This window comes from Sinocyclocheilus grahami, unplaced genomic scaffold (assembly GCF_001515645.1).
Source record: "Sinocyclocheilus grahami isolate Dianchi unplaced genomic scaffold, SAMN03320097.WGS_v1.1 scaffold896.1, whole genome shotgun sequence".
Taxonomy (NCBI): domain Eukaryota; kingdom Metazoa; phylum Chordata; class Actinopteri; order Cypriniformes; family Cyprinidae; genus Sinocyclocheilus; species Sinocyclocheilus grahami.
This window is the reverse complement of record NW_015506075.1, coordinates 254,478-268,342: the sequence shown is the minus strand read 5'-3', so window position 1 is coordinate 268,342 and position 13,865 is coordinate 254,478. Positions and strand designations below refer to the sequence as shown.

At 36.3% G+C, this 13,865-nt stretch overlaps 1 protein-coding gene across 1 annotated transcript in view; it reads left to right on the top strand.

Annotated features, from left to right (window-relative positions):
* asap2a (ArfGAP with SH3 domain, ankyrin repeat and PH domain 2a) overlaps nucleotides 1–13,865 on the top strand; it is an 86,091-nt gene that overhangs the window by 22,586 nt on the left and 49,640 nt on the right. The window contains exon 2 of the mRNA XM_016248870.1: nucleotides 3,222–3,294. Within this exon, the coding sequence (XP_016104356.1) occupies nucleotides 3,222–3,294 (73 nt within the window). The remainder of the gene's footprint in view (nucleotides 1–3,221; nucleotides 3,295–13,865) is intronic.

Sequence of the window (13,865 nt, the reverse complement as noted above, 5' to 3'; positions counted from 1 at the left end):
CACACACACACACACACACACACAGGATGCACAAAACTCCGCATTTGAACAGTCAATAGCAAATACTTCAACTAATAACAAAACAGTAGCTGATTCAGAAGTGCCAGATTGTCATAGCAAAGTCAGAATTACCTCCTCTCCTAGGTTCACGAAACGGTGTTCTGTTGTAAGTAATCTTAAAGATTCCTAAATGCATCTACTTCCAGAAGGCCAAATAAAGTGCTTTTGCTTTCGCACTGAAACACACAGCTTCTCCCTGACATGGCTGCTTCAACACTAACTGCGGTTACTGAAACCACGCCTTCTTTCTTTGCGTGCACATTTGGGCGGCATTACGCTAATATTTCCACAAATAGTGAGGTAGATATGTGGGGGCGTGTTAGAACGAGCCGTTTTAGGGGGGCGTGGCAGAGTCTTAACTTTGATAAAGAATATCTCTTTGAGTTTTGAGACTTCAGTCTTTACAACTTCAGGGATCTTATCTATTCACGAACAGCTTGTAACACTCCAAAGAGAAAGGAACACTTGAAATCGCATCATATGACCCCTTTAAAGGGACAGCGGCCTATAAATACAACAACAAAACAGCTGTGATAAAAATCTATATTTAATTTATACAGTGAACACTATGCAGTGTTATTTTCTCTAATTATTAAATTTCTGTATTTGAATACTACCAACTTTATTTTATTTGTAACATTCTGTTGTATTTCTCTATGCTTGTAATTTGTGTATTTGTTCTTATTTTTACTGGCTGTTCTCTTGTCTCTTTAATCATGTTTAAACTTTCTTTGTTAATCTAGTAGTATTTGCTGTGGTATCAAAGAAGTACTTCGCTTTAAGTAATAAATGGAAAGCAAGTTCAATTGAAATATTTTTATTTTCTTGCTGATCCGAAAAATGATCCGATCCGTGGGTCAAAAACCGTAATGTGATCCAAACCGTGAGATTTGTGATCCGTTGAACCACTAATTCTAACATCAGACTCTTATTATATCTCCTACATTTTGGAGCAGAGCATTAAAATATTGTAAAGAGACAGGTGGTTGATGCTTAACTAGTCACAGGGATTAGTACCTAATACAAGTAACCCACTTATGAATGCTGTAATAAAGTCCTGTTTCTCCTACAATTCTCATGTCACTTCAGTGAAGGACAGTTGTATAGTAGATCTCTGTGTGTGAAACAAAGACACACTGTGAAGTGAGTTTTTTTTTTTTTACTCAGTAGTCTGATGTGAAACTGCTTCCCTGTTTGACTCAAGTCAAGTTTAGGTCACATCTCACTCTCTCCCTCGATAACTCTAGTTGTATTTAATAAAAAATATCATTATTTTTGTGTGCTGACTGCTGAGGTGTAATCCCTCTCAAAGATAACTAAGAAAAAGGATGAAATTATATGAAAGACTGGCTGATGCTTTCCTGTGGTTATTGAAGTGGTAGTAGTTTCACAAAACTGTGGATAGTTAATGTGGTGTTAGTGTAAATTTATTTCTATTGTTATGAAATAATTTGGTTTATTAATAACTGTACTGTTTTCTTAGTAAACTCTCATTTTGCTTTGTCAGGCGTCTTGGTTTTGGTGGTTCATGGTCCGGCTCACTCCCCATCATGAGTAAAAGCATTGTCAGTCTACCTACCGCTCTGAAACCGAACGCTCCACTAAATAAAACACGTACAGCCATCAGACGAGCATCTAGATAGCTTCCCTATGACATGTTTGGAAAATAAATATTACACAGCATTTTTTAATAAAAGCAGGATTTACTTTCTTCCATTTTGGGAGCAGCGAAGGCTCCTGTGAACAGGGCCAAATGGCAGAGGATGTTGAGGCCGGTGTTTCGTTAGATTTATCTGGAGGTTTGAGGCTTTATAAGCAGCATGGAGGTACTGAGAGGTGATTGGAGGATGTGTAATCGGCTGACCACATCTGAGCTGGGCTGCTTCAGTAGAGGAACTGTTATGTTGAGACGCTATTTCCCTTTTCAATGCAAATTTTCGATTTGGTATCATATTTTTTTTTGTAGGTTTCACCCTGCTGTGGTACTGAATGGTATGCTGTTGGGGCTGCATGATTTGAGGAAAAAAATTAAATCTTAATTGTTTGTTTTTGCAATTTTATATAGCAAAATGTGTTTTTGTGTGTGTGTTTTAATAAAACACCAGGTTTGCTGAACTTGTATGTAGGGCTGTACAATTTGGCCTAAAGTTTTTGTGATTATATGACTATAAAAAAAAATAATGGTAGCATTAAAAGTTAAGAAATGTGATTCATTTCCATGAATCGGTTTCAATTGACCAAAAAAAGAAGAATAAAAAGACTGAATTTTAAGATTATGTGTAGGCAAGATTTTATTAAAAAAAAATTTTTTTTACAGGTATTTAAGTTGTCTTATAGTGGGAACATGTAATACAATAAATATAATTTTATTTAACATTTTTGGCATGTTTCAAATATGTTTTGGTCTCTTTCCCCCTTTCAAGCCATTTGAGAGCAGATATAAATAGATATTGTCAAATGTAGCTGTTTTATTAAATAAATAATGAAATGTTATATTGTGAAAATGTCTACTGAGTCTAATGAAGAGTTAACAGTGTTAGTGAAGCAAGAAAGTCTTTCATATGTAATCAACAATTACATTATAACTGTAACAAACCCAAATAAATGTGGTTATATCATATATGTTAATCAAAAATCAAGAGCTTGTGAATCGCAATTGATTTGAATCATAAAACTGTGTACAATAACAACACTCAGATTTAGGCTTTAAAGTGTGGTATTTTCTAGCTTCTGCTTCGTACTCTTCTTTAATGCTATATTGCTCTGTGTGTGTGTGTGTGTTGCGTGCTGTGGTGCTCCTGGGGAGGTTTGTTTTTTCGTGAATGTGTACAGATTCAGCTGTGCAGTCCTGCCTGCCGACTTCCGCTGCTCCTGCAATGCAGGGATTGTTTTGGAGTATTTTTAGGAGCTGGCTTTTGAATAATGAATCACCTGCAGACTGAAGACAGCAGGTTCTGCCCCCCATGTACACACACACACACACACACCTGAGTCTGTGTAGGTGTGAGATTCATATTTGAGCGTAACCTAAAGATAATTAAGGGTCTTTGATAAATGTGTGTGGTGCAGTAGTGCTGATGTTAATGTGCATCTGTATTCATGTCCTAAAGGCTTTGGGATGCACATATTAAATCTCGGTTTCTTTCTGTGTCTGTGTTTAGGCCCTGGATGTGGACCGCAGTGTCCTTTATAAGATGAAGAAGTCAGTTAAGGCCATTTACGCCTCCGGTCTGGGTAAGTGATCTCAGCCTCTTCACTGCCTCGCCTCTCTGTCATTCATCATCTCATACCGTCTCGTGATGTGGCCGCAGTCTGATTGGATTACAGTCAGAAAATCTCTGGAGCACATCTGCGCATCCATCTGATATGAGGAATGTACTCGGCTTTATCTATAGGTGACACTTTTGATACATGATATGTTGTTGATCATGCTGAAAAACAGAGTTTGTCCTTTAGAATGGAACTGACAGTAGGTAGTTTGTTTGATTTCCCTTTTTAGAGATGATCGGTGTCTCTATGGGTTCTTCAAGTGCTGAGTGAAATTCGAAGAGTGTCCTGATACAATGTACTGACTAGAGGTAGGGCAGAAGGATGGTCAACTAGACGTCCAGCAAGTGACATTTTTTTCTGAGGTCGTCTTAACCTTTATTTGTTTAGTTAGTTATCTTACACTTGTGTAATAGTAATATTTTAGCAGCCATGCTTTGCTGTCAAAAAACAAACAGAAAAAGATGTTAAAATGATTTAGTATTAATATATTTAATATTTAAAATAATATATAAAATATTTTATATTAAACAATTATTTAATATGGAAAATTAATATTAAATATATATATATATATTTTAAATATTTAATATTACATGAAAAAAAAAATATTTACATGGCCGTGCTTTGCTGCTAAAATATTAAAACGGTTTGCTCTTAATGTTTTATGTGTTTAAAACTGTGTTATTTTAATACAAAAATAATATTTAATATTATAAATATTGCTTATTGAATATTTGAAAAAAATAATAAAAAAATTATTTGACATTTGAATTGTGAATATTTATTGTTGAAGCCAGTAAATTTGTTTGCACAAACAAAATTCCATAGTGACTGTGCTTTGCTGCTAAAAAAAAAAATTATATTAAAACTACTTGGTATTAATGTTAATATAAATATTGTAGAATTAAGTATTATTAATAAATGTACATAAATATTTAATATTATAAAAAATAACTTGACATTTGAAATTGTCTAAACTTATTAAAGAAGGCAAATGTTTTCGATAAGCAGTGTTTTCATGGCTGTAGCTGTAGTGCTTTAAATTGAATGAATTTAGATCAGTGGAAGTTGCGACAGTAGCCCCGCCCACACTACAAACTCATTGGACTGAATTACTGCTCCTCATCTGTATAAAACTTAACTTAAAAGTGGAATTACAAAATCACAACCTATAAGGACGCATTTGATTTTTGGATTTAAGACCAATGAGATTTCACTATGGGCTGTTTTTACATCATGCAAAACAAAACCTAAATGCTTAGACTAAAACTCAGAACCAAAAATGATTGCTTGCTGCTTTACTGAGAAGCATCTGTTTAGGATCCAGCGTTAACTTCATGTCGTCGACAGGCTGTTATCTTCACGCTGACCTACCGGAATATTTTCCCGGAATATAATTAGTGTTTTAGAGTGTTTCCGAGTGATGCTCAATTGAATGGCTCCCCAGTTATCAGCGTGTACTGAAGGGCTGTTCTTTGTACCGGCTGGCGGTACTGAGGTTGAGCAGCTCTCCATTGTGCCGTCTGTCTCTGCCTATGACAACACGGCTCATTCACATGCTGAGTTTGTTTCGACTGCACAAGGAGGCCCAGACGAGTGAGCTCTGCTGATCGACACTTTTCCTGGAACACTGCTGGCTCTGTTCTGGCGGGACAGCTGTCTCCCACACCCCAGGGGACAGCTGTGCCAGGACGCACCCTTCATGTCTATCCGTTACCCGTACGTGCTGATGGGATTCCCAAAGCCGTGGCTCCGTTATTGTTTCCTGTTTGTGGGAATCGGTGCTTTTGTGTCAATTCACTCCGGCAGGATCTGTTAGACTCGTTTGATTATACAAATTCAAATTCCATGAAGTATCGTTGAATAATTTGCAAACCTGATCCTTATTTGCATTGTACTAATCTAATCACACCTGACTTGTATTAGATATCCATACTGTATTTGCATATCAGACTAAGTGAAGGCTATTGCTCATATTTTGGTTTGTTTCAAATGCTACAAGGCATCAATAAAATTAATTTTTGTCTAAATAAAACATTAAAATCAGTTGTTTTAAATGCTGCCGTTGTTAGGCATCACAACATTTTAATGTAAAAATAAATAAAAATGGCAGATATTAATATTTTATACTACTCTGGCTAAATAAATAAAACCTCTGAAAACTAAAAATCTGTTGTTTTAAATGCTGCAATTGCTAGGCATCACAACATTCTAATATAAAAATAAATAAAAATGGCAGACATTAATATTTTATACTACTTTGGCTAAATAAATAAAATAAAACCTCTGAAAACTAAAATGAGTTGTTACATTAAATGCTACAAGTGTATTTAGGTATCACAAGGCAACCTCCAAATAAATGCTACAAAGTATTTAGGCATATTCTAATAAAAAATAAATTAATTAAAAATAACAATATAAATAAATAAACAATGGCTGATATTAATGTTATACTATTTTGTCAATTTATACTGTTTTGTCTTATAAATTTAAAAAAACACTAAAAACAAAAATCAGTTTCGTTTAAATTCAAACATCAAAATGTAATTTAAGAATAAACAAAAAAATGGCAAAATGCACTATTTTGTCTAAATAAATAAATAGTAAAACAGAATTAAAACAGTGGTTTTCAGTGCTACAAGTGAAATTAGGCTTCAAAACATCTATGGAAAAGAAATATTCATTTTGAGATTTGCTGAAGAGCTAACATTTTTACCAGTTCAGAGGCGTCCTATAATGCTTTTTCACTTTTTCAATTTTAGTTAGTCTGTAATGTTGCTGTTTGGGCATAACAAAGCTCTGCAAAGCTCAAAGTCCACTTCAAAAGGAGATATTTTATTTAACAGAGATCACTTTTCAAAAACTACAATGTAAACTACAAAAACTACAATGAACGGCTCGTTTGGACTACAACGCATATTTTCCGGGATTTGTGATATCACAAATATTGACGAATGGGACGAGACCTGGTTGAGCTGCACTAGAGAAGGGAACGAGTGTTATCACTATGTCGGAGACACGCTAGCTTTCCCAAGGCAGACGAACTTTGAGTGATTACAATCATCCGGGTTTAAATCGCGAATTGATTTTGACGCAGTATTTACACTGAAGCTGGCAGGTGGCTATGGTAAGGGGCATGACATATCCCGACCAGGTGCCGAGTGCTGCCAATCACAACACACACTGGCCCAGCTAACCAATCACAGCACACTTCGTATTTCAGAAGGCGGGCCTTTTTAATTTGATACAGGAACTATTCGAGCCGTTCATGCCAGACTGGGGAGAGAGGTGTTGTAATAATGTAAAATATGTGAAAAATAATGTGTTTTTCGAACAACCTAGTATGAGAGCCTGTTCTAGTACACCCCCAAAACAAAATCAAGACTTTGTAAAAGAGCATAATAGGACCCCTTTAAATGTTATTAAGTGTTTTTAATAGGGCCTTTCGCACCGCAGGAACCTTTTCATAGTACCAGAACTAATTGTGGAACTAATTGTGAAACCCGCGAGACACAACAAACACACAGCTCCGATCACAGCGTCCTCCAGCCTCCTGTTGTTAATGTTGTTTATCTTTGTTTTAGTTGTTGAACGCCACGCACAAATGACGTCGCTGTAGACCGGTTCTTAGTACACACTGTCGGTGCGAATGCAACCCTTTAAATGGTACTGGGAAATAGTTTGCGCAAAATCGTCCCAGTACTTTAGTACCGTACATTTAGTTCTGGAACTAAAGCGGTGCGAAAGGGCCTATAGGTTAACTTAAAGTGAACCTTAGATAATGAATTTTAAATGTTTAAAAACATAAGGGAAATGTGCATGAATGATAAAATATACAAAATCATTAGATAACGATGAATTAAAAAAAATATCTAATAAAGTTGGTTGGTCAAAAGTGGTTATTCATTAGGGAAGCCGTGTTACATAAGCCTTCATAGGAACGTCATGTTGCTCTGCAGTAATAAATCAGAGAATCTCTGCTTACACACTGGTGACTCTGGGTGAGTTTGATTAATTTCTCTGCTCTTAACACATTGTGTTATCAGTGAGGAATAGGACATCTGCTCTTAGCTGGCTTTACAAAGGCTGGACAGTCCAGGATGTACGTAAATCTCTCAGAGTTGACGTGCAAGAGACAAATCTCCTGATCAGAGCACTCTGAACTGCTGGGTCACATGCAGAGCTGCAGAAATAGGTGTAATTCACACCTGGAGAGAACAGTGACAGTATGTTAAAATCACTGCTGGAGTGTGGAATTCACTGCTGGGAGTTTGAACCCTCTTGAATGTAACATCTATTATCATTATCTCAGCAGATGCTGCGATGAGCGCAGGACGACAAAAGTGTTAATGTGCCAGTTGTACCAAAAAAACTAAAAAAAAGTAGAAACATCCTAAACAAGCACATGCTTTTTCCATCTTAAAGTCACAGTGTTTACATTATTTATTATGTTTATTTAGTGTCTTCACGTGCCATCTCATTTATTAAATAAACTGCCATTGTGTCTTCAGTAAGGTGAAGGAGATCAGCTCTCACTCCTGACACGTCAGAGCATTCTCACTTCTGTTTTACAGTCCTGGATTATTTATGCATGATGATCAGTGTCTATCGCAGACATCGATCTGCAAGCTGTCTAGAGGGAGAAAAGTGAAGGAGGATGAGATGCTGATGGAACCGGAGCATCTTTCCTGTGTCTGTTTGGAGCCTGGGGCCTGCTGGAGGCTTTTGCCAATAATGAAACCTTGAGCTGGCATCAGGTGTCTGAGCGTTTCACAGTAAGAAATGTCTAGTAGAGCTCAGTCCACACATATAGAATGGTGGGAAGCGGAGGCTAAGTCTTGCAAATCAGCATCACTGGCGGTGCTGATTACAATGAAGTCACCATTCTCACATCGCAGTTTTCCTCAAGTCCAGTTGTAATTTCCACTCTCAAAATATATAATCAGTTTAGACAAGCATTTCAACTCAAAGACTTTTCCTTGGAAACCCCCATATGTAATAATCATCTTTTCCCAGCCGCCGAGCTAGATGCTACTTTCAAGCAATGGCAGGACTTGGGCATAGTTAAATGTAGTGACTTTTTCATTTATAATATTTTTGCTAATTACAATGATCTGATTCAAAAATGTAATCTTCAAAAGTCCGATTTTCTTTGTTATCTCCAGGTTCGTCACTTTATACAGGTGTTTCCTCAAATGCCCTCTGAATCAGGATTGGACTTGGTTCTTAAGACCCCTACACACCTCAAGGGCCTCATTTCCAAAATATATCTGTGTTCTTATCAGAACGGTTTTACGGTTTATCTGTGTTCTTATCAGAATGAGCTTTATTGCCAGGTATGTTTACACATACAAGGAATTTGTTTTCGTGACAGAAGCTTCCACAGTGTAACAGAATGACAGTGACAGAACAAAAAACACAGATAATAAAAAAATAGAACAAGTAAATAAGGAATAAAAATATATAAATTGACAGTTGTATGTGCAGGTGTATTACAATAGACAGTTTTTGTATGTACAGGTACTGAATATTATGTGCAATTTTGAGGTGTAGACTGAGTATGTGTGTTAGATAAATAAGTGTATGAGTGAATAAATAGTGTGTGTTCCACAGTTATTGTTAAGTGTTCATGAGATGGATTGCCTGAGGGAAGAAACTGTTCCTGTGTCTGGTCATTCTAGTGCTCAGTGCTCTGTAGCGTCGACCAGATGGCAACAGTTCAAAGAGGGAGTGTGCTGGATGTGAGGGGTCCAGAGTGATTTTGCCAGGCCTTTTGCTCACTTGAGAAGGGAGGGTTGTACCAATGATTCGCTCAGCAGTCCGCATAATCTCCTGTCTGCCAGGTGTTGATTCTCCACAGTGCTGGGGGATGGTGTCTTGTAATTGGTGATTTCTTTTAGACTTTTCCACACTGAGTCCTTATTTTTCCAGAATAATTCCTCTTTGCCACTCTGATCTCCTTTTCCAGTGTGTATTTAGCCTGTTTATACAAGACATTATCCCCCTTCCTGTGAGCATCTTCTTTGGCCTGATGGAGCTGTCTGAGTTTTGCAGTGAACCATGGTTTGTCATTGTTGTAAGTTAAATGAGTCCTGGTAGGAATGCACATGTCTTCACAGAAACTGATATAAGATGTTACAGTCTCTGTGAGCTCGTCCAGATCGGTGGCAGCAGCTTCAAAAACACTCCCAATCAGTGAGGTCAAAACAAGCTTGTAAATCCTGCTCTGCTTCATTAGTCCATCTTTTTACAGTCCTTAATACAGGTTTAGCTGATTTCAGTTTCTGCCTGTAGGTCGGTATAAGATGAACCAAGCAGTGATCAGAGAGCCCCAAAGCTGCTCGTGGGACAGAGTGATATTACATCTGTACACCACCTCTCATTGATGTAAAAGCATGTTCCGCCGCCGCGTGATTTCCCCGTTGCTTCTGCGTCGCGATCTGCTCTAAACAGCTGAAAGCCCGGGAGATTCAACGCGCTGTCCGGAATGGCGTCTTTCAGCCAGGTTTCTGTGAAACACAGAGCAGCAGAGTTTGAAAAATCCTTATTTGTCCGGGAGAGCAGAGAAGATCAAAACAGTATGGATAGGAGAGTTGGGAATTGACATATCCGAAGACACTTGGGATAAAGCTGTTGACAGAATAAATTCATCTTGTGCACAACTCAATCTGATTCAGATGAAAGTTCTCTAACATATTCACTATAGTAAAACTAAACTGGCTAAACTATACCCAAATATAGATGAAACATATGATCGTTGCAATGCATTTAAGGCAGATCTAACCCATACGTTCTGGTCATGTACTAAACTGAGACAATTTTGGTTTTCAATATTTGAGATTTTAAACTGCATATAATTTAAGAATTCAGCCTGACCCAATAATGGCTTTGTTTGGAGTTACAGGTGACAACATTCACATAACCAAAGGTAAAGAAAATGCCTTGGCATTTGCAACATTAATAGCTAGAAGAAGAATTATTTTAGAGTGGAAATCACCAATGCCACCTAAACTGTCACCATGGCTTAGTGATGTAATGTTTTTTCTAAAAGCTTAAAAAATCTAATATTTTGTCAGAGGATCAACCAGAACATTTTACAAAACATGGGATCCTTTAATAAACCTTCTGTTTTTTTTTTGTTAAGTTGTGGGTAAAAAATATTTGTTTAATTAATGCATTTGAAAGTGCCTCTGTCACGGAATACTTTCAATGCACCTTGTTCTGATAAAAATATAATAAAAAAAGAAATATCTAGTAGAGCAAGGCGTGAATGAAAACCAGGTTTCTGAAGTATTCTGAGTGTTTTTACACTTATATTGACATAGTTGCTATAGTGTTGTAATGCTAAATTATAACTAAATTGTAGGTAAAATTATTAAATTGTAACGGCCAAGATAATTTTCTTTCCAAAAGTTGATTATAATTAGTCATCATTATATGACGAAGAGTACTGTTGCTCTAAATATCATTAATACTGAGTAGTTTACACTTTAGATGCAGTATTGCCAGTTATTTGGTCTATTTTTGCTCCAGCAAAAAAAGAAAGGCAAAGCAAATGAAGCCACTGCAGAATAAACCATTAACTCATCTAGCGAGATTATGAACACTATTCTATCCCATGAGACCAGAGGAGTCAAGAATGGCAGTGAAGCAATGCAACTGATGCCGCAGGTCACATGACAATTACAAAACATAACAGATGTAGTATTTTCTGAATGCATTCATACTACACACATGCATAATATTTAGAGCATTTTTTTTACGGGAATTTCCTTATCACATGTAATAACTACTCAGTCAGTATGTGATTTTGGACGCAGCTGGTCACATTTTTATTACTGAATGAATCAGTATTTTTCAGTAAATCAGCTGAAAGAGTGATTAAGTACCTGTGCTTCCATTACCCTTCAAATTCCGCAAATTGAAATTGCGAATTGAAAATACGCCCAGTGGAAAAAAGTCAATTTCGCAAAAACTTCCATATATTGAAAAAAAGTTTTTACGCTCGCATGAGGTGCTTTTTCAGGCTATTTGAAAAAGGAATATTTCGCAAAATTGCAATGGAAACTTTTTTTCCCCCCGCATTTTAAGGTCACCTGGTGTGCGTAAAACTCACATGATCATTCTTTAATATACTATAACTTCCAAGAAACACCTCATACGTGGCCGCTTTCAAGTATAAGGGGCTTTCCTTGCCATTAATGCTTGGATAACCCCTTATTTTCAGAAGCGTCCCAGATGCAGCCCTCCGTGCTGCTTCACTAAAGATACACGCCTACTTTCCTTCGATTAAAAATAATAGCTAGTGTGATGGCTGCGATATACGTAATATTGCAAAAGGTTTGTGCAAATCATTAATGGAAACGCAGACTCTAGCGGCCTCTGAAACCACATACGTTCTTAGTAGGCACTACATTTGGTGAAGAACTTAATTTGTGACAGTTAAACGTATGTTTTATATTGTATGAATGTGTAGTATGAATGAAATCCAGATTAACAATGTCTGCCATATTGGCATGTGACTTATGGCGTCAGTTGAATTGCATTCATAACTCTCATGGGATGGTAAAGTGTCCGCCAGATGTGCACTTCAAAATCTCATCATAAATAGGTAATCCGGGTACTTTTTGTCTATAAATACTATGAATTTGGACATAGTGTCACATATTGTTTTATGCTTACTATATAGTAGAGAATTACTAGACTTTCATTCCAGAATGAATCAGAGTTTTTGAACCAATCGGTTGAGTGATTCAAATGACTCATTTTTAAAGAAAGTCTACTTATCACAACCTCCTAGCAAAACAATATAACCTAAAAATCTCCTGACAGTCTGTCTGGGGCACATAAACACAGATAAGCCGAGTGTGACGGCAAAAAATCCCAGTGCTGTTGAACAAAATATTGGCACTCTTGGAATGTCCAATATGAGTTTTGAAACTACCTTTATTATTGTATTGTATTAATTCTATTTATTTAGCATTAAAACGTGTCGACCTGGTTCTATATAAACTCCAGGAGTAGATTGTGACATATAAGGGGGGATTTTTCTAACCCTATAAACCAGGTGCAATCAATGTACACAGGTGTTTAAATGACTCAAGCATTACTCACGTGGACCAACCCCTCCTCCACTACAGACTCATCGGAGTTCACAATCGTCTGAAACCACATAATAAGCTCAGCAAGCAGGTAGCCAAAAAAAAATCACGAAAAGGAAGACAGTTGTATATTATATGTGTGTAATAGTGCGTTTCAAATGCTTAAAAACCATGTCTTTGCCCTAACTGGTGCATTTTTGTGTGAGTGATTTTGAAGGTGACCGTGAGACAGGCTAATGAAGCAGTCATTCTCTTCCCCCAACAGACTGTCATTCAGACGGCCACAGCATGGAAAGCTATGCTAGGGTTGAGTTACTGTGAGGAAGGACACAGCGAGGAGCCAGAGTTTTAACATTGCAGATGAGTGGAAGGTGTGCAGAGCTCATATGTTGCTTTAAAAAAAACAATAGGCAGATCCAAATGCGCAGTCGGCCACTGCAGCAGAAAACAAGACGGCATGTTTGAAGGCCAAACACAGCCGGTGTTGAGGCTGTACACACACCACCTGGTCTGGAGATTTACTGTCATAACATTAGCGGTGGCATCAGCTAGAAAGCAGCCTGCATGTGAAGAGCCCTACCATGAATGTCAAACCGTGCGGAGATCACAAGCTCTGCTATAAAATTCGAAGCCTCACATGCATTTTTTTGTGAAAGACTTGAGGCTCAGGTGGAGTTTGGAATTCAGTGAATGGCACATGTTTTTATCTGATTAAAAATACTATATATATGTAAACTGATTGCTATGAATTGTATATGTTTGCTATTTAAATACGTTCTAAAATGAAATAAAATCATTTTATTAAATTAATAAATTAGAATGACTTGAAACTGTTGAAAGTAGTTAGTGTTCTTTATGTACTATTATAATTTTTAATAATACATTACATTATTTTTATATCTTAATTTTCATTTAAGTTTTTTTTAATATTACTGTTTAGGTTTAATCTATTTTTTCAAATTTAGTTTTAATTCAGTTTTAGATTTAATTTATTTCTAGTCCGTAATTTTGGTGCTTCAATTTAAACATTTAAGTATTAGGATTCAGTTTGTTTTAACATTTATATTTTATTTCTGCTTTATTTCAATTAACAAAACATGGTTTTATTAGTTTTAGTTAATGATAATAACCCCGGTTGAAAGACATATCTTAAAATATTGACTTAAAATTTAAAATTAAGTAAAATGATTGCTATTAATTGTGTCTTAGCTAGTTGTTTAAATAAATTAAATCTTAAAATTCTGAAGTAGTAAATAAATAAAAAAAACATGTCAATTCACATATATAATAATTTAAAATAAAAGTTTCCTAGCCAAGAAAATTCTTCAGTAAAAAATAGGCAGAAAGTCATTATCAATGCAAAATGAGTGTAAGAAGTCAGGAACACTCTTACACTTGTAGGGTAAACAGTGATAATAATAATTTAATAATTTA